This window comes from Vanellus vanellus (genome assembly GCF_965231255.1).
Source record: "Vanellus vanellus genome assembly, chromosome: 2".
In the NCBI taxonomy this organism is placed as follows: domain Eukaryota; kingdom Metazoa; phylum Chordata; class Aves; order Charadriiformes; family Charadriidae; genus Vanellus; species Vanellus vanellus.
Window position 1 is genome coordinate 48,119,067 of NC_138906.1, and position 25,063 is coordinate 48,144,129.

At 39.3% G+C, this 25,063-nt stretch overlaps 1 protein-coding gene across 1 annotated transcript in view; it reads left to right on the forward strand.

Moving 5' to 3' along the window:
- Positions 1-24,832, forward strand: part of LOC309686463 (collagen alpha-4(VI) chain-like) — a gene marked incomplete at both ends in the record, with an annotated part of 42,922 nt that extends 18,090 nt beyond the window's left edge. Inside the window, 17 exon segments of the mRNA XM_082499163.1 lie at positions 551-604; positions 1,590-1,625; positions 7,231-7,293; positions 8,120-8,182; positions 10,029-10,091; positions 11,726-11,788; positions 12,228-12,278; positions 14,733-14,768; positions 14,897-14,959; positions 15,271-15,333; positions 17,598-17,633; positions 18,228-18,268; positions 18,933-19,452; positions 21,737-21,827; positions 22,943-23,614; positions 24,222-24,315; positions 24,532-24,832. Coding sequence (XP_082355289.1) covers positions 551-604; positions 1,590-1,625; positions 7,231-7,293; positions 8,120-8,182; positions 10,029-10,091; positions 11,726-11,788; positions 12,228-12,278; positions 14,733-14,768; positions 14,897-14,959; positions 15,271-15,333; positions 17,598-17,633; positions 18,228-18,268; positions 18,933-19,452; positions 21,737-21,827; positions 22,943-23,614; positions 24,222-24,315; positions 24,532-24,832 — 2,310 coding nt within the window.
- Between the last annotated feature and the right edge of the window lie 231 nt (positions 24,833-25,063).

Here is a 25,063-nt window from a genome sequence, read left to right on the forward strand (position 1 = left end):
AGTAGTTGGACAGTAGTATATAGGTGATGGTGGATGAAAGCTTAAGAGGGTGAAAACTAGCAACACGTGAGAAAAATCCCCTATTTTGGAAGTTTGGTGCTATCTGAACAAGTAAGGTTGTGTGCACATGTTCAGACACATGTGTTCATATATGTCTATGTAGGGTGTGCTGAAAGCAGCAGAAAAACTGTGAGGGTCACTCTTTGGAGAATAATTGTGTTTTGATGACTTTTTGGAAACAAACCTCATCAAACTTTCTCATCTTAATAAGTCTAACTGTAAGGTTGAAGTCAACAAAAGTGATTTAACAGGAGCCTTAATCAAATCAACTGTTAGTAACTGATGGATTGGAAATCCAAAGGAAGCATGATCTCTCTGGTTTATAATTTTTGATTGTAAATGATTTGCAGAAAACAAAAATCAGCATTTAGCATGATACAACTGATTGCAATGAAATTACTTAGGAGAAGAAACAAAGAATAAATGTATAAAGAGTGTGTAGGTACAAGAAAGAGTATTTAAAAAGCTTGTTCATTACTTGGTTTTACAGGGAGATCCAGGACCACATGGACTCCAAGGAGAGCAGGGTGATGCTGGCCCTGATGTAAGAATAGTAATCGATACAGGGTAGAAGTAACTGATACAAAATACAATGCAGTTCCCATCAAGAGAACCAATTTTTCTCTTCTTCCTTTTATCCCACAGTTAAAACTCCTGTAATGAGAGGGAAAAAAAATCTTCTAAAATTTTCATAGTGAAACATATTTGGCTTCAAATTTAGTAGTTTGTGTATTGCAATGTGTTTGTGGTTTTTGTTTTTTTTTTTTTTTTTTAAGAAAAAAATCAGGAATTTGCTGTCCCATTAATTTCAGGTCTGATTAATTCAAGTCACAAGGCTTAAACTCTATGCAACCTTTTCTGTGAGCCTCAATTGCTTCATAATTTCACCACAGATAAATCTATCCCTTCCTCCTCCCTGTGACTGCAAGTTCCATATGCCTGTTCAAGCTTATATATAAACCCACGGGCAGCTGAGCTGTTCTTTTTAATCCACTGGAGATTGGAACTCATGAGGGCACCTCTTGTCTGTCAGAAAGATGCCTAATGCTAAAGTCTGGAATGACGATCACTCGCTCAGGCTGCAGAAACATCCTAACGGCCTCTGGTGATTTGAGGTTTAACAGTAACATTTGCTAGCGCTGCTGAGCAGTGTGAAGCGAGAAGCAGTGCAGACCTCTTGGCTCGGAGGGGAACTAGAGGGCTCTTCTTGTCTTTATTTTAGCCAAGGGGCAGCTGACTGGGAAGATGTTTTCCAGAATTCTGTTGAGATGCCTTTCCTCTGCACTCATTAAGGGTCTAAACCACACCCCCCCCCCCTTTTTTTTTTTTATAAGGCTTACTTGTGTAAGAATTTCTGTCCCAAATCCACTCTCTTCTCATTTTTACCTTAAACCTTTCTTTCGAAATAATCTCAGCTTTCTATAAGCTGTATTTGATTGGATTGTATGTATAATATATTTTATTATAAGTTGTTGTTTCACATATTGCTTGGTGTTCTGGATATAATCTCTCATGCCACTCCTTCCCAGGGTGCAGCAGGTCGAAGAGGCCCTCCAGGTATAAAGGTGAGTGGCTGATGCTGCTGCTACCTATGTATATGCAGCTATATGTCCAGCCTCAGTGTTCAGTTCTCTTAAGGGAGAAATTTCAGTGTGATCTAAGACAGAAGTGTTTAACAATCAAAAGTCTATTTCAAGCCAAGGCAGCCTTTGCATCTCCAGTGGAGGTACCAGAGGCGCTCCTGACTTGAGGGATTTAGAATTGGAAAGGAGCTTTCATTGAAATAAAAGGACAGTTACTTTTATTTTTAAGGCAAATGTGGGAATGTAAATAGAGGAGAGACTGTCAATAAAGATGACAGGAATGAACAGTCAGGGTGCATTCCTGCATGATAAGGCCAAAAGTCTGACAGTTTTTTTTTCTCCTTTGCTGCATGCACACAGATATATGCACGACACGCACAAAACTCAGTTCTGTGTAGAATGTTGCCATTTAGTGAGGGGTTTAGCGAAGAATTATCTTCCTAGTATTCCTCAGATCTTTGGGTTAGCCATCCTGTGTGGTGGTCTTGTAACAGGGAGGAAACAAACCGTTGAGCTGTATCCTCGTGCAAAACAACACTTATGCTGGTTTTGATTACAGGAAAAAAGAATCACGAAAGTTTACATCTGGGTTTCTCACCAGGGACATTTTCAGCTTCCATTAAAATGATTGCATTTTCATACGTATATTGCAAAGGAATGTTTGGCAATATGTAATGCATATGCATTATCACTATTCAGCCAAAGCTGAAAGAAATAAAATGGTATGCGAGGGCAGATTCTGATGTCTGAGAAGGAGGAGGAATGACCTTCCATTGTAAGCTTCTTAAATACAGCACAAAACCAAATCATGTTGTGGTAATGGTATAACTACTGGAGTAAGTAGCTCTTTCCAGACTTGTACTTCTGCCCCAACACATAAAAATCAATCCTATAGAGAGTTGCCCCAAATAATATCGCATTTGAGTCAATGCAGTCTTTATTTGGGGAAGTTTACATATGCAGCAGAGACAAAATTAAGGCAAGTTCCAACTGATGCTTTACTAAAACATAAACATAACAGAGCATTAACTGCAGCTCTGAAAATTGGCCCAAAGCATATAAAAGAAATAAAGATTTTTAAAACAATTTAGTTTCCCAAGTAGATAACTAAGAATATAGTGTAGTTTGGATGCTTGTGTAAGATGTAAGGAATAGGTCAACCTCAGTGCACTCTGACTTGTCATTCCAGAAAGATCCTCTGGTGGAAAATTCTCTCATGTCATTGTTAGGTGGTAGCCCTGGTTTTCCTAGACCTGTACCCCATGGAGCCATAATGAAAGGAAACTTTCCTGAGATGTAATTGGTAAAGATATCACTTCCATTCTCTTTAATGAAGTTTTAGGTAATGTTCCATGAAAAGAAAGCTTGTGTCCCCCAGGGTATAAATTACAAAATACAGTTATCAAAGCAAATCTAAAAGCAGCTATGTTCAAGAGTGGACTAGTGCAAGTAAAAGTTAAATTCTGGGAACCTGAGAAGATGCAGATTTCTTTCTCCTTTTTTTCTTTCCTTCTTTTAATTTCTTTTTAGGACAGGGTAAACAAACATTTTCCTTTGTCCATCATCCTGGCAGGAGTCTAGAAGAACATCTAAAACCATGATTGCCAAACATCTGCTTGCAAGATATATCCTTTATCTCTATTGCTTGCTTTCTGAAGTATAGGTTATATGATCATTCCAGGAAACACATTGCTCTAGCACAAGTAGATCACATTTGACCCAATCTTTCTGCAGAGTTGCTAACACAGATAAGGAAGATGGTATATCCCTTGGTATAGCATTTCTCCTTTATCTTAGTGCATATAAACGCAGGGAAACATCACAATTTTGTGTATGACACTGTCAGTACCTGCAGGATGGAGTATGTCTTGAAGTCTTGCCCTGTGTTGGAATCTGGGGAATGGGCAGATTTGTAGCTTCCGAATAAACATGCAAACAAGCATTTTGAGTAAAGGTTGTTCTAAGCAACTCTTCACTCAAAAACATGGTCAAGACAAAATTCAGACCAGCTTTACCCAATCTCTTCTTTCCAAGACATATTCATGTAATTCCAGTGCAGTCCTAATATTAAAGAGGAGACAGGATGAAGTACATGCACTCTTTGTCTCAAGCCTCAAGTAGCAATTGTTTCAAAGTCCTGTTTTCTTTATCAGAGCTCACAATATGAAAGTGTTCAACCTGTACAAAACAGCTGATAAGTTTGATGTGTTTCTCATGTTTTTAATTGTGGATTCAGTATGCAAACTGAAGTGCTTGCTGTGTTCTTAATTTGGCAAAAGGTTCATGATTTTTTATTAAACTTTTGCATGGATTGGGTGCCTTTTCTGCAACAGCAACAAGCATTTAAGCTCAAGGCCAAGTGGAAAATGTTAATAAATAACAGTGAGAATAATCATAATGATGCAATATAGAACATAAGTTTCAGCAAAGAAAAAAGCTACCGGGAGGGGTGGAGTGTCTTTTATAGTAGTAATATTTCTTCAGCAGCACAGTGTTTGATTTGACTTACATTTCTGGGCTTCCTGTCCCTCTCGTGTTGAGAGGAGCAGAGCTTTGCGATACCTTTGCTAATGTATTCCTGAGTGCTGCAGCCAGGTAACACAAGTTTTTTACATTTAAGCTAATTCAAATTAATTTAGCACTGGGAAATGACAGTCAGAAGAGAGAGTCCTGCAAGTTCCCCAAACTGTAGTCCAGTCACATTCCAGCTTCATGCAATACACAGGTAGGCTTTGTGCTGAAACCTCTGCCCCACCTGGTTTCTGAAAATCCCAATTTGGATTTCACTTTGAGAATCCAGAACTTCACTGCCTGGGGTATCACAGATGGGAATAGATTCTGGAAGATTTTGACACTATCTGCCTGTAGGAGGAAAACGCCATGATTTGGCTACTCACAGGGATCAGCGTTAACTTAGTAGAATATAAGCATTTTTTAGTTACTGTTTCCTATTTCCATCTCAGAAATTCTTTACAGGGTTTATGCAGACATTTTAGATTAAAATACTGAGCAATATTTGATAAGCCTGCCTCTTAATTATTCCAATTCTTGCTTAATAGCGCAGAAATCCATTTCTTAAGTAATTATGTAACTTTGTGCTTGCTTTTTTTTTTTTTTTTCCAATTTGATTGCTGCTGAACTCTGAAAATCTTTGCATTTTTCTATCAGGTGCCAGAAATAATCCAAGTGAGCTATGAGGGTAACAGAACAAAAACTGAAATCTCTGGAAATGGATTTGTGCCTTATTTTTGTTGTACTAACAAGCACAAGAACTCTAGTGTGGTTAGAAAATAAAAATGTTCAACTTGTTTAGTAAAATCACAGGGTGCAGAATTAATTGAACCTTTTGAGACAACCCTCTTCATCTCCATGGGGGCCTCCTCCCCCAGCGATGACGCCACCCTTTTGTAATATGGTAGGGAATAAGAGAGATGGCTGAACCTCACAGCAACAGAGAACTTCCAAACTGTTTTTGTTTGAATACTTGGTGACCAGCTTTGACTTCTAAAAGCGTAACAAAAACATTTGCATAGGTCAGCAGGGATTAAAAACTAGGTCCCAGCCTATGTTCAGAGCACAGCTTATATAAATCACCTGTTCATTGAAGAGGTATAAAAAGCAAATGACAAAGAGAATTACCCTCTGCTGTCTTCCACATCTCTTGGAGGAACAAGATGGAACCATGCAATATGGTGCTGGCATCCATCTTTGGGTGAGATTTTGGGTCTTGTGTCCTCTCACCTAGATCTCTTGCATGGCAGGGTGTTGCAAAGCTGCCACAGGGTATAGCTCTGTCAGCACAAGGTATGAGAACTTCACTGTGCAGGCTTCCTGATGTCCCTGGGCAGGAAGCCAAACTGTGTAGTCCTAATGTTTGCAGGATCTTCAAGGGCCTTTTGGTGTACCACAGGTTCTGGCTCTATAAGGAAATATGGTACGGCCAGTTCTTCTGGAAGAGGACGTTTTTGTGCTGGAATGGAATGGAAATGAATCCCTCTTTCAGATGAAGCTAGATATTGGTGGTGATGTACTCAGGGACATATAATCAGATTACAGGCAGTGAGCCAGAATTCTCCCAGCTAATGCCTAAGGACTTGTACTGGGTTTACTTGTTAATAACGGACACTGAACTGACGCCCTTGTCAACAAAGTTGTTAACTTCCCTTGCAGTCAACATGAACACCATATCCTGAAAAGGACAGTTTCCCAGGACTGCTTGTTCAAATTATCTATTTAACTAACTTTTTTAAAAAAAAAAAAAAGACTAACTATTAAAAAAATAAAGAAGCACAGCTAGTCATTTTTAACAGTCAGAAGTAGTCAGCGGGAGAAAGGGGCAGGTGTGTAGCCTCAGAGGGGTGTTTGTCACAGACCAGAACAACAATGCAGTGTGTGTTCCAAAAGCAAAGCAAAACAGTGAAGACAGAAGGGAGAATAAACTGAAGGAAGGCATGAGAGAGGAAAAGTAAAAGGGAGGGGGAAAAAAAAAAAAAGAACAAGAACAGCTCTTCTGGGTTTGATTCAAAGTAGCTGAAAACTTTCTTACGGTTTTGGATTCCAGTAGAGGGTGCCTAAGAAATTTGTCCCTTTTCATTGCAGTCAAAGTGATTTTTGTGAAAATCTATTTCTATTTCATTTTTTTACAGCTGGCATAAGCCTGGCATTAGTCTACTAACTGATGTTCTGTGTTACAGTATTGTTAGTCTGGCTACAAATAAGCTTGCTCGATGCTTTTTTTTCTTTTTTCTTGGCTTTTTTTTTTTTTTTTTGTATCTTTCCTTTCATTCATATTGTGGACAATGGGAGTACAGCCGTTTGCAATACAACCAGAATGCAGGTTTCCTCAGGAGATTATTTCCAGAACCATCTGTTTCCTGAGAATCTTCAGACTTGTGTTTGTAATTTCTCCAGTGAAAGGAGATCAGCAAGACACCAATATCTTGGTGCTGATTATCACCATTTTACTCAGTCCAGCAGACAGCAAATAGTTCTTATGGATGTCAGCTAAACTGACTCATGCTTCGATGGCAACTTTGAGTAGACGGGAGCTGGAAAAGTTGGGTTTTCTTTTTCCATGACCAAGGAAGATTTTACTTGCCTCACTGAGTAACCAGAGTGAAAGATGGGGAGTATAAGGACATCTAATTCTAGAATGAATTGTGAAGTCGTGGTTCCTCCTCAGAGTAGTTCTCCATGGATAAGGGTGAAGGGGATCTGCAGTTGTGGCCCTGGCTTTATGATTTCTCATGGTCTCTGCAGTGGATAAGGACAAGGGTAATGCAGGAGTATTGCTGAGACTGTGGTGTAAAATGCACTTAGCAAAATGCAAAGCGGATAGAACTGACCTCTTGCACTGCAGCTCTTATATTCATCACACACCCTAAACATCAAAAAAAGCTACTGAACTCTTTTGCTTCATAATTGAGTCTTCTTCAACAGGAATTTGAAGCTGCTTGAAAGCTATTTGGACGTGTTGGAAAACATTCTCTCAATTGATACTCTGCAGATATTATTTGTTGATGGACGTATGACAGGTGTTAATTTATTTGCTCTGATTGTTGGGGTTTTTTTGGTTTTGTTCTGGCAGGGTGAGCAAGGAGATCTGGGGGAGACAGGTTACCCAGGAGACTCTGGTCTTCCAGGCCCACAGGTAACTAAAAGAAATTCTGCGTTATTTTTATGTGACCTATGGAGAAGATGAGTTACCAGTCTTGATCTTTTGTTTTTCTTTTTGGAATGCTTTGTTTACTTCAACTAATGAATACTATGAGTAAGATTCTTCTGTGGCAAATCTCATCTGTAACCCTGAGGAATTAAATTTCTCTTTCGGTTTATGTGGGTGCAGCTTCTAGTGAAATTAAAAGAGGAAAGTGAACAGCAGAAATAAGTAATTTAACCAACACATCTCTAGCTTACAGGATGTTATCAAGCAGATATCTTCAAAATTAATTCATTAGAAATTGCTGGCAATAAGCCATAAAATCTATTGCATTTTTGAATGTACTGTATTTCCAGGGTGCATAAAACAATAAAAATGATATACTGATTGACAAAACCAATGAGGAAGCTGTGTGTTTTAAAAATTTGCTTCATGGAGTAATTTTGAAGAGAATTATGGTGGTAGACTGCGTACAGTAACTTCCAATTTTAAGATGGTCTTAGATGCTCTAAAGATATTCTTAAGTTTAAGTTTTAAGATATAGGCATCTGAAGAAAGTGTGCCTAGTTGATACTGGGTTGCTTATGGCTCCCTTGGTATCTTGGACACCGCAGTGGCTCTCTGAATATGGCCCTCAGGCAGTGACCATCTCAGCTACTTCGCACAGGCAAATCCTTACAACCAAACAGCCAGAAGTTTCACCTGTGCATTAAGGCTTGCAAAACAGGCACTTGGATTCTGGTTGTGGCAGCAATCTAATCATTGTATGGCTATCACCATTGAACTAACCTTTTTTTCAATGACTTTTCTACATTAGGGCCCAAGAGGACTACAAGGAATCAGAGGACCTCCAGGACCACAAGGCATGCCAGGCCCTCTGGTTAGCTTTAAATAATATATTCCTGCTGTACACATTAGGGCTTTTCATTCTCAGTGTTGATATTATTCCTATAAAGAGTTTTTAAAAAAATTATAGAAAGAAGAAACTGAGGGGTTTTCAGTATAGTACTTCAGGAAACTGATTTGCAGCCTCATATGATAAAGTGACAGCTTTGAAAATAAGTTTAGGTGGGTGAATAGGAAGTGAGTTTCAGTAGTACAAAGCTTTTGCATGATTGCAATGAAAAGCTTTAGCTCTAGATTCCACTCTCAGTTCTATAGTATCAGGACTAACAGCATGTCTTGCAGCATGTATAAATCCAGATGTACTGTGGTGTAGTTGAGGCCAAAGTTAGATACTGGTCAGTGGCTTCATTAAAATATGGCCTGTGAGATTTAATGCTAGGGTATGATGAAGTTGTACCTATTGAGCACTGACTGCTGATCTTCTCACTTGCGTGATGCCGTTGATTCAGGGGTTCTTATTCTGGAGTTACACCAGAGTAACTCAGGACTGGAATGTCCTACTCTGTCAGCTTTGGGCATCTTTATCAATGATCTGGATGAGGGGATCGAATGCACCCTCAGTAAGTTTGCAGATGATACTAAGATAGGCGGGCGTGTTGATCTGCTTGAGGGTAGGATGGCTCTGCAGAGGGATCTGGACAGGCTGGACCGATGGGCTGAGGCCAATGGTATGAGGTTCAACAAGACCAAGTGTCGGGTCCTGCACTTGGGTCACAACTACCCCATGCAGTGCTACAGGCTTAGGGTGGAGTGGCTCAAAAGCTGCCCGGCAGAAAAGGACCTGGGGGTATTGGCGGACAGCCAGCTGAATAAGAGCCAACAGTGTGCCCAGGTGGCCAAGAAGGCCAACAGCATCCTGGCCTGTATCAGGAATAGTGTGGCGAGCAGGACTAGGGAAGTGATCATCCCCCTGTACTCTGCACTGGTGAGGCCCCACCTCGAGTACTGTGTTCAGTTTTGGGCCCCTCACTACAAGAAGGACATTGAGGTGTTGGACCATGTCCAGAGAAGGGCTACAAAGCTGGTGAGGGGTCTGGAGGACAAGTCTTATGAGGAATGACTGAGGGAAGTGGGGTTGTTTAGCCTGGAGAAGAGGAGGCTGAGGGGAGACCTTATCACCCTCTACAAGTACCTAAAAGGAGGTTGTAGAGAGGTGGGGGCTGACCTCTGCTTCCTGGTGACAAGTGATAGGATGAGAGGAAATGGGTTCAAGTTATGTCAGATGAGATTTAGATTGGATATTAGGAAAAATTTTTTCACTGAAAGGGTTATTAAACATTGAAATAGGCTGCCCAGGGAGGTGGTGGATTTGCCATCCCTGGAGGTGTTTAAAAAAAGGGTAGATGTGGTACTTAGGGACATGGTTTAGAAGGGGTTTTGTCAGGGTAGGTTGATGGTTGGACTTGATGATCTTAAAGATCCCTTCCAACCTCAGCGATTCTATGATTCTGTGATGATTCTATGATCTGCTTCAGTCATGTAATGATGCTCATGATTACACACCCATTTGTATGTGTGTGTTTATATATTCATATTGTTTGTGCACATATGCATGTATTCACTAGGTATCTATGTAGATAGAAAATAACATTCATGTCATACTTAATAAAATTTTTAGATTTTTAAAGCGGCCATACAGAAAACAGGAAATAACTGGAATGTTAGCTTGACCAGTATCTCTTACTGTGGTCCTCAAAGTCCTGTTACTGTGCTAATACTTATACTGATTCTGTAATAATTTCAAGTGGCAATGAATCCTTGAGTGTGATGAGCCCTTGAGTCTTCATTGTGTACCTTTTAATTGATATTTCTGATTACAGGCTAGTCTGGGGTCCCCAGGTTCACCTGGCTCTGTTGGCAAGTTAGGCACAAGAGGAGCAAAGGTAAAGATTTTTAAGGTTCCTAATTACAGCAATCTAACAGCATCATTCATTCAAGAATCTGCCTGAAGAAGCATGACCTAACACTTGTATTGTTCATATGGAACATGTGAAGAATGTTAAGTTTTATAGACATTTTTAGATTGTATGGGAAGGCAAGTGGTGTGTTCAAGGTAATTTTATGGGTGTCAGAGCTATACTAAGAAGTTTTTAGTGTTGCCATAACTGCTGTTCTAATTGCTGTTGTGGTCATGGTTCTCAGTGGATCCTGGAGTCTCACAAAATGCAGTAGGGATATGGCAGTGCTGACCCTTGAGCTTGTTTTATGATTCCTAGAATCTGTCTAATACATTGAAAATATGTACCAGTTAGTCATAATATCTCAAGTTGGAAGGGACCCGTAAGAATCATCGAGTCCAACTCCCTGCTTCTTGTAGGACTACCTAAAACTAAACCGTAGGACTACCTAAAACTAAACCGTAGGACTACGAGCATCATCCAGACACTCCTTGAACTCTGACAGGCTTGGTGCCGTGACCACTTCCCTACAGAGCTTGTTCCAGTCACTGACTGCCCTCTCAGTAAAGAACCTTTTCCTAATGTCCAATCTGAACTTTCCAGTTCAATGAAGCATAGCTGCTTATTTTAACTTTTTTGTTCTAAAGATTCCTAACCAGTTCAAGGAACCTTGACTGTTATGATGTCTATTATACAGGAATGAATGTGTTGAGGAGAACCGAATCAACATGAAGTTAAAAAGAAAGGCTTATACTACTAAGTGGTCCACATTGTGGTTCACTTACTTATAATAAATGTTACCCCTTACTTTCCTTTCATTAATGGGCGTTGATATGGGAGACTTACTTTATTAAATAAAAATAACTAATTTTAGGTTTCGTTGCATTTCTGGATCTAAAAGGCATAAATAATACCAGTTAGCTAAACCTTTCAGTCTCTTTGAAAGGTTATTACATTCAGTGTATTATTACATTCAGTGACAGAGAGGTATCGGAAGGTCAAAGTGCTACCATGAGAAGAGTCACTGTGTGAAAACATACAGTGAAATGGTGACAAAAATGGGGAAGAAACATAGGGATTTAATCCATCATACATTCCATTTTCTCAGTCTGGTTTTGTACTGTTTAATATTGGAGTTCTTGTTAGAGGAAAGATCATTAAGAAAGTGAAAATCAAAAAAAGAACTGAAGAAAAGAAAACTTGCAAGAGGACTAAGAGCACAGTGCAAACAGCCTGCCTGAGAAATACTGTCTCTTATCAACAGATGCTTCAGGCTGGTAGAATTCCAGGCTATGTCCTGCTACCATTAATATAACTTTTTCCAGAAAACAATCTTCTCACTGGTTATTCTGTGCAACAATGGGAGTTTAATTGGATGAAGGCCTTTGGGGTTTAGCTGCATGAATGCTCAGCATATTCTGATTTGCCAAGTACTTTCCAGTTCCACCCCAAGGAAAATTCCATGAAACATGGTCTGTTAATAGGATGCTTTTGACCAGCATCAAGTAGTCTATAAAATTTAATAGCACACTTCAGCCTAGCAGACAAGTTTGCATTTTGGAAAGAAGAATTCTCCTGAATGAGACAAACTAATGCCTTTTATGTTTCAATTATAACAGGGTGAAGCTGGTGACCCTGGAGAGAAGGGCCCAGTGGGACCAGCGGGATGGAGAGGCATGCCTGTGAGTCTTTCTGCCCTAATTCAGGGCCTCTGTAGTTTAATATCCATCCATCTGAATCAGTACTGTTAATTCCCTTCTATTTGCTCTATTTGATACAATTAAAATTATTTCACGTTTGGTTCTATTTCATTATGGACACCAGATTCCTTGTGGGCTAGACAGAATATCTTTCCCCTCAGGTTCTCTACAAGAGAGAGAATATGCTAGAGGTAGGGCATACAGTTGACAGGAACTGTGAACTTGATCCTAGTTTTCTCTCTACAGATTTTGCCACCGTATGCTACTGTTTTTAGAATGTGTTGTGATAGCTTGCCCTACTTTGTCAGTCCTAACAGCCTGGACATCTCATTGTAATGAGAGGGATTTATTACAAAATGGAATTGGATGTGAATCTAATCTTCTATTAAAAGCTAACTCATAGTATATTCAACCTATGCAGGGCGTGGATGGCAGAGATTCCTATGGTCCTGAAGGGAGCAAAGGAGCAAAGGTGAGTGTTTAGAGTCAGGATGTCTCACAGTCTCCATTCTGCACTGTCAAATCAAACATGACCATCCATATTCAATTCAAGAGAAATGTAACATGCGGCCTCAATGCATTTCTGAGGTACAGTAAGAGGCTCAGCCTTCCTATAACCATCCTTGTGAGAAATTCTGCAATAGGATATTCTTTTGAGAGCCATTCTCTCTTACTCTTTCCCTTGATGTGTGTATGTGTGTATACGGACATGGGGGATTGTACTACTTGAAGCACATGGTGCTTTCTCCCCACTTCAGTCTGCTTGACTAGCCACTCTTGTTGGCAAGTATTGGTGGGCCAGCCACTTTGGACTCTTTCCTTCTTTCAGAGGAGGCATTCCTTGACTACCAAGGTGAGGGTGGTACTTTCCAAACATCCTCACTGTTTTAATGTGAAATATTGTTCCTTGTGGTCCTGTGGTCAACAACAAGATCTGAGGGTTTCTGGATTGCTACCTATTTAGAAATTCTTATCGTTCTCTTCACAGCCCTGAAAAAAATAGCAGTGAAATTCCTACGTATCTAAAAATGTACAAGAATCCAGCTAAAATAAAAAGTATACAGAAAGTAAGAGGTCAAAATCATGGGACCAGTGGTGCCAATGGGTCAGTCCATGAGCAAAATGGTCAGGATGGTGGAAACAGCTGCAGTCCTCCTTTAAAAGAGTTTGTGCAGTGTTACAATACTAGTCCCTTCCCATTGCTTGTGAAACAGAAGTGGTCCAATGGATGTCACTGCAGGCCCATCTGTTTCACTCTCCCTTCTTGTGGGAGAAGCAGAGTGCTGCAGAAAAGATATGAAAGGCTTCCTAGGAGCCTCTTCAACTGATGAGCTCTTTTTTCTAAAATGGCTTTTTATTAAAATAACTCTTGATGCTTCTTATTATTCAATCTCTTTTCTTACCTTCTTTTCCTCAAGAATTTCTTTTGATGGGAGAGTTTCACAGGTTAAGCATACGTTCTGTGTAAGACTAGTTCTTTTCATCTCTTGGAATCTCCCACTCATTCATTTCATGGAACATCCTCCTTGTTACCAGAAATGAGGAAAAAAGGTTTCTGATAAATCTTCTTGTTATTATTCACTGTTTTAAAGGATTGACTTAAAGCCCTTCTTATACGCTGATGTGTCTGCCCACGATTTGGCAGAATTAAAGCAATTAATAAAAACAAAAAAACAATTCACCCCAGAATAGTGATCCAGAAAGAGTTGGTTTCCCCTGATAGCTAAGAGAACAGCCTTCAGTATAAAATAGGTTTTATTTAAAGTTGCTATTAATTATAAAGGTTCACAATCACATTACGCTCTCTTAGGCGTGATGTGGGGCCTATGTGCATGGAATTTCCTAGAAACTGTGGGATAAAGTCATATGATTTTTGACAAGCATGCCCCCTTCAGTGTGAGGGAATTCTTAAAACAAGGACATATGTTAAATAGTGTGAATTCTGATAGTTACTCTAATGTCAAGGAAAGATGCACTTAATTTCTGATTGGTCTTTGTGAGACATCTCATATATGAGCAAGGAACACACTGAAAACTGAAGTAACTGAAAACAATTAATGAAGTGTCTTCTAATATGCTGAAAAAATATTATGGTATCACTGTTTAGTATGGAGGGTACAACATTTTGAAATTGCTTTCAAACACTGAGTTCTGAATATTATACTTTACTTACAATAGCTGAACAGGAATTCCACTGTATGTTACTAGGAGGCCTCAATAAGCTTTGATAAAACACTTATTTGAGAAATGGAATACTCTTGAAAATTCACAGTATCACAGTATCACAGTATGCTAGGGATTGGAAGGGACCTCAAAAGATCATCTAGTCCAATCCCCCCTCACCTAGATGAGGTTGCACAGGAAGGCGTCCAGGCGAGTTTTGAATGTCTCCAGAGAAGGAGACTCCACAACCTCCCTGGGCAGCCTGTTCCAGTGCTCTGTCACCCTCACTGAGAAGAAGTTTCTTCTCAAATTTAAGTGGAACCTCTTGTGTTCCAGCTTGAATCCATTACCCCTTGTCCTATCACTGGTCGCTACTGAGAAGAGCCTGGCTCCATCCTCATGACATTCCCCCTTTATATATTTATAAACGCTAATAAGATCACTCCTCAGTCTCCTCTTCTCCAAACTAAAGAGACCCAGCTCCCTCAGTCTTTCCTCATAAGGGAGATGCTCCACTCCCTTAATCATCTTAGTTGCCCTAATTCAGAAACTGATGGAAATTTTTAAAATGCTCTTCCTTTAGATGAACAAGGTATTAATCTAAAATTGTGTCATTTGAGACGAGAGTAACAGGCCACTGTTACTTGCATGGGGTGGAATGCTAAGAATGATTTTGAAATTGTTTTCGGTTTGAAGACATCAAACACTAAGCAGATCACATAGTTCTAGATTCTTATAAAGTCTTTGTCCTTTCTTTTATTAGGGAGAATCTGGGATCGTAGGATATCCTGGTCCAGAGGTATGATTAAATGGGCATGTTCGCTTTCTTTATGTCTTCTTTTACATTATTCTTGTTTGGAAGTGGTTATCTGACTTTCTGTGTGTCTTCTCCTTTCCTGTGAAGTTCTGGATTTCATTAATTTTCAGGGAGAAGATGGAGACCCAGGCATTCCAGGAGCTGAAGGACCCAAAGGACTTAGGGGTAGAAGAGTAAGAATGATAAATCTGTTAACTATGTGAAGAGTTCCATAAGTAAAGCTCCTATGTCTTAGGAGTTTCCTCACCAAACATTTTTGAAATCGGTTCCCACTCTGATCTTTATTGCCATATCCTGGGCAAAAGGTCTTGAGAGAATGCTGGTCTAAGTCTTTAGAGATATTCGTGGTTAATAATTCTAACGGCTAGTAGTCTATCTTTATGTAAATGCAGGATCCAACTCACACTATAGAGGTTTTTCTTTGCTGAAATTCTGCACCTTTGTGTGGAATTATAAAGAATAAAACTTGAATTTCTATTTTTAGGGGGATGCTGGTACACCAGGTTCCCTGGGAGATCCAGGGGACCAAGGGCCATCAGGACCTATGGTAATATATTTTTATTTAAAAAAAATCACTCTTAGACTGCTCTTAAACTTGCTATTAGATTAATGGAATATTCAATAGTGTTTCATGTGGTAAACTATGCTTAATCAGCCTTGCAGTTGTATAGAGTTATGTCTTGCCTGTGGATGCGTGTGCACAAGAACACCTGCTGTTGGAAATGGAACTGCAAAGATATAGTGCTGGACATAATTTCTTCCACAGTATTTGGTATCATCTTTAGCCTGGGTAAATATCTAATAAAAAAAAATAGAGTACTAAAATGTAGAACTCAATTGTTCTGCTGAAAGCCAATGCATTTTTTCTTTTTAAAAGAAAAGCCATTTAAAATCAGGCTTGCAAGTACAGGCACTTACTTAAAACTTAAATTGAGAGTAACCTGTTAATCCTTATGTACAAGTAGATGTCTTGATGTACTTTTCCAGTGTCTGTGATCTGCATTTTATAGGAAAAAAAGTTTTATTCTCTATCTAAGCAGGGGAAAGGATTGTAGATTTCAGTAGGATTTAGGACTAACATTGTAGTCAGTTAGGAAAATCCCTGTATGTGTCTATCTTTATTTTACAGCAGTTCTGCAAATGAGCTTCATGGTGACCAGAAACAATCCCTACTGTTAATGATTTTCTTGTCAAACTTTCTTAAGGTTACTCTTACGGTTTAAATATGGAACATTATTGATAACACTGTCTTTACCTGTATAACATGGCCCATGGGATACATGCAACACGTAAAACATCTTTTTTTTTTTTTTTTTTTTTTTTTTTGTCATTACACTGTGCTGGTTCATGAATGTACCTGGTCCACTTTATTTTATGATGCTGGGCACAAGAATGACCAAGGGTGCCAGTTGGAATGCATTGCCCTCCCTGCTGCTTGGCTCCTCACATAATTTACAGACCTTATGTGTTGATGAGACAGATAGCTGTTGCCCTTGCCAATCCATTGTCCAAGAAGTCTTCAGACAGTTTTCAAGCTCGAGATCTCCTCTTCAGATGTAGAAGTGAGAGTGGAGCTTCGGAGGTATGGGCTTGGTGGGATTATTGTAGTGGCAGTCCATCAGTGAAATGGAAAGGTGGGAATTCTGTGAGAAGTGGAAGAGATAGGGATGCAGAAAGGGGTATAGGTAGTAGGCAGAGCCAGCCAAAATAGACCTGTTTTACCCATCCTTCCTAACTTGGTGGCATGATTATCTGTATGGGTCAAGACTGCACAGCTCAATCACCACTAATAAGCTGCTGCAAGTAACATTCATTAGAGCTCAGGGAATTCACAGTTAACTCTTGCTGAACAGTACCAAAGGGCTGGGACCTGCTGGGAAACATAAGAAGATAAAAGCATGGAATGGCTGTGATAGTGCTGCAGTAAGACAGCAGAGGAGATGAGGAATGTATCTCAGGCAGGAAAAGGAGGAATGGAAGGTTAATTGGAGGCAAAAGCACCAAATATGGAGATGGGGTTGTAATTTTGGGACGTAAGGAAGTATATGATTTTGGTAAACTGTAGTGTTATGGTAGAGAGAAGCTAAGGTAAAGGTTATGGGATATGGAGTTCATTTTTTTCTGGTTTATCTATCTCACTGCAGCCCCCTGCAAGGAAGTGAGAATTTTCAGTAGTCTTGCTACTCATCTGAATTGCACATATGATGAAAACTTTCAAGCTGCTTCATTTCCCTGCATTTTATTCCTGTTAAGAAGATTAAATAGTAATTTTATTTTGAAAAAAGGTGCTTGGAATCCTGGCATTTGCCCACAGCTCCCAAGGAGAAGGCTGCAGAGTAGCCAAAGCCAGCTAGATGGGTTGAGCAGTCATGACGTGTGTATGGTCTTGGATGGTCTTTCAAGGTAGAACTGTGGGGATTGTACCCTGCAGGAGTAGAGGGCGAGCTATCACACATCAGAGGTTGAAAAGGATGTAAGGTGCAGATAACTGAACCACAGCACAGAAATTGCTGGTTTAGAAAGGAAATCCAATTTTGAATTATACTGGTCCTCAAGTGCAACAAGTATTGAACATTTATAAAACCAGGAAGGAAAATGAACTGAGAAATAGGTCTGAGAAGTAGTCTGCAAGTCTGTTGGGAACAGGTCCACAGAAGTCCATGCTGGGAACTAATGTCTCCTCATATTTCAAATTCACAAATGGTTATCAGGGAAACACTGTGTGCCTGCATTTTATTTGGGCTACAGAGTCATAGATGGAAATACGTTATGAGGATCTGATTTTCTGGGCCTGTGTTTAATTTGTTTCAGGGTGCCAAGGGACCGATGGGCACCATTGTAATGGAAGTAAGTAATTACCTTACAGCTAATTGCACACTGCATGGAACTAACAGTTTTAGTTGTCTTCCATTTATAAGCACTGACTACAATGAGCACAATTAGCTGTTAGAAAACCATATCTTTTTGTCAGAGTGCAGTGGGTGTTTCTGATTAATGCTGTATCCAAACTTTTGCAAACTGTTGGAACATGAATATTCCTGTATTTGTTTCTTCATTCACATCAGTTTACATACCAGCTCAGTTTTAGGGTTACTTTTCACCTTCTTGTAAAGGAAGACATTTCCTCATCAACAGCTACTTTTACTGGGAGTAGCAGGGCTATTCTTCAGAATCCTAATCCCATGTAAAATTAACACTTCTGAGTAAAGGTTGCTTAATGCTCCAGAGCATGTCCAAAACCAACATTAGTTGCTGCAGCAGGGGCAGAGCCACTGCACTATCTGAAATGAAGAGGAACTGGAATGTGTGAATCTGGATTTACAGTAGTGAGAATTAGTTCAGGAGCTGGGATATGACCTTCAGCTCAAACCAATAGTAAGATTCCCAGTCTGGGATGGTCTGGGGTTTGCCATTAATTGCTTTTTTGTCTTGCTCCTACAGCCTTGTGAACTTGTGAATTTTACACGAAAAAACTGCCGTAAGTAGGGAGCGTCTTCTTTTACCTCTGATTCCACCTAGTCATTCTTCTTAAAGGGAATAGCTTCCATTGGGAACCCTTTAGACTAGTAGTTTGCATATGGGTTCAGTTTGATCGTGACTGGTAGTAATGAACTGTGAGGGGTTTTCAACAGGTGTATGAAACAGGCTTATGTTTTTTGCTCATTTTTCCTGTCTCTTAATTTCAAAAGCTACAACAAATGTCTCTTGTCCTCATTGAAGAATGAATTAATTCTTTGGCATTCGTGCCAACCCTCTTTGGGGAATTCTCTGTGGGAAGACAGTATTTGTATACCACTTGTCCTCCAGATTTGGAGTGTTCATTCTCTCTTAGACTTGTGTGCTCAGCAGAACGCAGAACATTTTTTTTTAATTCTCATCCAGTAAAATTGCACTGTTTTGAGTATTTGATTGTAGAAGAGCAGTGTTGTCTCTCACTGGCAGATTCTGTCAGTTGCCTGAGCTTTGGATCAGGCTCTTTAGTGAAAGCAAGTGTACGTGTCACTATTTTAATGAATATGAGTCCAAAATAATTTATTTGCTCTCCACCTCTTCATTCCAGCTTGTTCATCAGGTAAGCCCATCTGGCCTCTGCGTATTCATTCTTTTATAGACTTGAAGAAAAAACTAACAATGAGTTGTGGAAAGGTTCTCACACAAATTTTTTTATTTCGATATAGACACATGTCCAGTTTATCCAACTGAAGTGGTGTTTGCCTTCGATATGTCTGAAGATGTTACACCAGCTGCATTTGAAAGAATGAGGAACATCGTTATGTTATTGCTGAAGACCATTAAGATCAGTGAAAGCAATTGCCCAACAGGCGCTCGCGTCTCTGTTGTTTCTTTCAATACCAATACGCGATATCTCATCCGATTCTCAGAATTCCAGAAAAACAACTTGCTGCTACAAGCAATCCAGAGAATACCGCTAGAGAGATCCACTGGAAAACGTAATATTGGGGCAGCCATGAGATTTGTTTCGAGAAATGTCTTCAAACGTATTCGTCAGGGCATCCTCACAAGAAAAGTTGCCCTATTTTTTGCCAGTGGTCCATCGCAGGATGATGTTGCCATCAGCACAGCTGTACTTGAATTGAGTGCCTTGGATATCATTCCAGTGGTTATTGCTTTCAGTGAAGTGCCAAATGTCAGACGTGCTTTCTCAGTAAGTAGATAGACTATAGAGAATTGAGTCAGTCATTGCTTACTTTTTCATAGCTGTACTGCCATTAGCACAGGAGAAAATTAACAAATTTTGTTTTAAAATATGACTTCATATAAAAATACAGTAAACAAAAATAAGCAATCCACTTTACCAGGTACCCCCCAAAAAAATAATTCTAAGCTTCTTTAAGGTTTCATACTATGGGTTCCATTTTCTCTCTTTTTTCAATTTATTTTTGTATCATCTGTGCTCAGTTTTAACTTTTTCAAAATAAAATTCCTTCCAGCTGCTGTTTCTTCAAAATTATCCTTATAGAAGGAAACTATGTTTACTTACAAAAAGTGCAAAACTTGGAGTCTAAGCTCTGATCCGGTAGCATCTAAATTAGTCCTTTAATCTTTGTATTACATTTATTCTCATGCAGCCTCATATCTCTAACTCAATTCACATATTTGGCTGAATGTTAATTTACAGAATGAAAAAATTCTGCTGGCACATGAGAAGGAATCTTACAGTTTATGCACTGGGTTGCTCCACAGGATAAACAGGAGCAAACATTAGTGTTTTGTTTACTTAGTATAAGCAGATTACAAATCTGAATGCGTATGTTGACATTTGATATTTACACAGGTGCCAACTTCCCATTAATCAGTTTTGAGAGTAGAAAGGTTTGAAAAAGCTGCGTATGAGGGGGAAAGGCAAAAAATTCACTGCCCAGTTCTCCTTTATGGTTACAGTGATGGGAAAGCAACCGACCTCACCACCAGTACCCAAGAAAATACAACCTCCCTTTTTTCTTTCAGATGGACTTCTGCCCTTGCAGTTGACAGGTGGTTTAATCTTCATGATCCTACCAACCTGTAGCCACAGATACTTACTGGCTTTGGTTAGTTTGCTTTAGGAGTCTCTGTTTGGAGGTCACTTAAACAGTCATTGCCAATTCTAATTCCTTTGAAGAGGCCTATCTATGACATCCTTTACAGACATTAATCAGAAGATAATTGTGTTGTGTATGTTGTATATAACACACAAAAAGCTTAAGTTTAATGCAAAGAAGTAATTATATCTTTCCTCACCACTTTAGCTTACCCATATATATAGTTAATTTCCTGCAATATGATATTTTACAGCCATTTTTATTTACTTTAGTCTACAAGGAAGTGGTTTTTTCCCTTGAACTACATTTGGATAGCGTTGAGTGGTCAGTGAAATTGTAGGATGTTGTTGGAGCTTCTTCAGGGTTCCTCAAGCATTTCTGTGGTCAAATCTTCTACTGGGGAAGATTGTCTTCCTTCAGCTGATCACAGGCAACACATAGAAAGTTCTAGCACTAGAATAACCTAATGCTAGTATTTTCTTTCCCAAGAAAACATTTTAACTGTGGAGGATTTCTCTTTGTCCCAGAAAGAGCTGAGATAAGAGATCCTGCCATTTACTTTGTAGCACCCTACTAAGAAAAGAAAAAAAATGTGATAGCCCTTCACTGGCAAAAAAAAACCAACCCAAACAAACCCAAGTCTTAACATCTTTTACCTGTGCTGAGATTTCTGTTCACACCTATAAAGGCTGTCTCCCTATTTTTTAAAAATAAAGTATTTTTCAAGCCAGAACATAGTGCTTTGCCTTGTCAAGGGGAGAATATGGTGACCTTCGCAGAAAGCTCTTGGTATATGAATTTAAACCATGAGGGTTTTCTTTCATTTGCATTCAGTTGCAAACCCACAATGACTCATTTTTCCCCTCATTTGTATTACAGTAGCACTCAGCCACCCCAATCAAGACCTGGATAGCCATACGCATACAAACAGAGCAAGTTGAGTCCCTACCTAATCTAGGAAGAGCAGAAAGAGGACTTGTAAAATGGGTGTAAACAGAGAACCAAAGTTCAACACCATGCAGAAATATGTGAGCTAGCTTTGAATAATCTATCATGACTGTCTTAATGCAATACTCTTAGCTAATAAGCTGTGCTAACACCAATTTATTGTCATTAGCAGCTACACTAACCTGGCAACCTCTGTATGACATGGCATGGAGTTAAATCTTTAGGCACAAAGTGGTTTCCTTGTTATGTTCCAGGTCAATCGGAATGCTCCAGAATGGCAACTGAAAGAGTCTTCTGTGTACCTGTTCAATAATACAATAGCAGTGAAACCACCCACTTAGGGATAGTATCTATTTTAAGAGAAATAGTAATGAAATTGAGTGTTAAGAACAAAGAGAAAACATCTGTGTTTTGCCTCTATCTTTTTAATGTTACTTTTGTGTCTGCTTTAAAACATAGATTGATGATACTAGAGGATTTCGATTATTTGTTTGGGAAAGACAACAGGATGAAAGTTTGGAAAGCATCACAGACTGTTCGCTTTGCTTTGGTAAGACATTTTATAAATTCCAGGTGTTGTATTGGTCTTTTTACCCTTTCAATAAAAATTTCTATAGACTTTATTCTGCAGTGTGGTGATGAGGAATTTTTATGGTATCCCCTAAACGTGTTTGTGCTTAAATATAAAAAAATAATTTAATGAACAATGTATTGGGCAGAGTCCTTCTGCCATAAGTGGTTCTACAAGGAGTCCGCAAAGATGCCTTAAGAGTTGATTCCTTGTATACACTTACACCAGTGCCAATCCCATGAATGGTTGCATGGGGTGATTCAGCCCAGCTCTGCTGCCCAAAGGTGGCCCCTGCGTGCTGGAATTCCGGGATGACTACAAGACAACATTCTGGCTGTTTCTTGTCATCACCAAGGGAAACTTCACTCCCTTCTAGAGAGTTGTTCTGTCTCTGGCATTCCTGCTTCCAGCCAGTTTAACCTCTTCTGCAATTGGGCCTTCTTGCCCTCCATGCCAGATCATTCCTTGGTTACAGGTTACCACTGCTGAGAAGTTACAATTTGAATTTCCCCTTCAGTGGATGGTAAGAATTAGAATCTCAAAACCACAAAAGCTGTTTAGTTGGTTGCTGTCTCAGCCATGCAAAATTAATTATTGTGTTTGGCATTTCCTTTTTATCAGAAACAGACTTAAAATAGCATTATGATTCTGGGGAACCAGGAACCAGGCTCATTTACTGTAAATTCTACATGGCGGGGGGGGGGGGGGGGAGGAGAAGCTACTAAATGATTAATATTTCATAATGCTGAACAATGGTCTGAGATGAAAAATTGAGTTTGTTCCAGTGTCTTTTACAATGTTTAGATTTCAACAGAAAAAAAATTCTCAAGGGAACTCTTATCTGTTAAGTTTTTTTTTCTCTCATGCCTGAATAATTTCGCATGGTATCTCAAAACCTTGTTCAGCAAGACTCACCTGTTCTTCTTTACAAGAACAACAAGATTTCCAGTTGCCAAATTGATTTTTTCTTTTTTAAATCAAAATTTAAGAAAAATAAAATTGATTAATAGGACTGTGTGATTTTTTTTTTTTCTAAGATAGTGCTTTTGTTGTATTGCTAAATAGTTTGCTGCCTTTTGACTCCTCCTCTCTAGATAAATGCAAACCAAGTACCAACTGCGAGGTGCCCTTTTCTCCCCCTGTTCTGATGGATATGGATATCACTTACATCATGGACAGCTCTCGCAGCATCAGCATTGAAAAGTTTCAGAGCGCCAAAGACTTTGTGAGCAATATGCTAGATCAGTTTGTTGTTTCCTCGCAGCCAAATGAATCATATGGAGGCATCAGAGTGGCAGTGGTGCAGCAGGCTCCCAGGGGCTTCCTGCCTGACAGAAACCAGACCCCTGTGGCCTTGGAGTTTGATCTAGTCACATACAGCAATAAAGTTTTGATGAAGAAACATATCCAAGAGTCTGTTCACCAACTGGAAGGGCCATCAGCCATTGCTTCTGCCCTACAGTGGACGGTTGAAAATGTATTCTTTAAAGCTCCCAGACAAAGAAAACACAGGGTCATATTTTCAATAGTTGGAAGCAAAACAAGCATGTGGGACAGAGAAAAGCTGAGAGATATTTCACTCGGAGCCAAGTGCCAAGGATTCACCTTGTTCACTCTTGCACTTGGCGATGATGTGAGTGACAATCAGCTGATTGAGCTGTCAAGCACCCCCACAGACCAGCACTTACTGACATTGGGTAGGGTTTCAACGTCTGAGATGGTGTATGCTCAGAGGTTTAGCCGGGCATTCCTAAATCTTCTACAACGTAAGTAGCACGCAATGGTATTTGCTTAAGTTACAGAAAGAAAGAAATGCTGTGTAGAAAAAGGTAGCCAGGCTATATGTGCTATCATTCAGTTTCTAGTTGTAATTTAGCTAGCCAGTCTTTCATCTTTAGTTTGTTACTGATGCTGGACACTAATGGAAGCGCCAGTAATGACAGAACAGCATTATATTTTAATGGTGCCTTAGGCCAAAGTCTTAAGTAGTTGGTTTTTTTTTTTTTTTCCCTGAAGTTTGCATTTAATGTGTGGCTTTGTTGATACCACACAATTGTCACTGATTTAAAATTTAAAGTTGTTGCTGATTTAAATGTATAGAGATGTCAAAGTTTCTATTGAAGGGTAAATAGTGTATTACAGAGCAAGGCAAAAGTATAAAAGGTTGATTCAGGAGTCATTCTCATCTAGATGATCTCTAACATAGTTTTCATTTTCCTGGATGTAGTGTCAGTCCCTGAGATGTGGTGTGTTACTTATTGAAAGATGCAAGCTCCAGTTCACAACAAAAAAATCATGTGGTGCTTTTTATTAAACATATTGCAGTTTGGAGGACTTTAAAACTCACCCGTGGTATCTGTGCTTTCCCCACAGAAGAAATGAACAGTTATCCTTCACCTGAACTTCAAAAAGAGTGTGAAAACTTAGATCAGGGAGACACACAACAGCAAGTGTCTATGATTGAAAGGTTTGGAATTGCCTATTAAACTTTTTCAGTGCGTATCTCTGTACATAAGATTTCTCCTTTTGGGTTCGTAGTTATATTCAAAGTAGCTTTAACAGAAACAGGATCAGGGTCAAAAATTTTTTTCACGGTATTCAGAAGGAATGAACCAGGTGCATTTTTCAAGACCATACTGGTGCTTAAATACTTAATTTATTTTCTTTTTCCTCTCCTTGGAAGGTTGCCTTTTCCTGGAGCTGGTGAAACTGGTTACAGTCATGGTTTAGAAGACATTGAAAGAACTGAAAGTAGGGTCCTGGAGAATATTAGAGAGACCACCGCAGAACCTGTGTACACAATGCCAGAAATGAGATATGGTTATGAGGACAATGAGTATTCCACAGAGGAAGATACTGAAGGAGAAAAGTCACAAGAGCATGGGGAGGCTCAGGAGAACGAGGAAAACATTGAGGCAACAGTAAAAACTATAGCTGCCTATAGTGATTATGGTATGATTTTAGAATATGAAAATCTCTCTTAATTCAGTAAAAAGACTCTAAATTTTGAAGGGCTGAGTTATTTATGCAGTATAAAGCATTTCCATTAATTATATTTTCTAAAGCATTTTGTCACCGTATGTTTGTATTCAGTCCAAATCTATACAGTAGAGTTTGTAATTAAAGGCTGAACTGCAGGTGTTATTATGATCTTAGCTTTGATTTGTAACTTTTTGTAATAATACAATACAAAATTCTAATCCTCTTTACTAAAC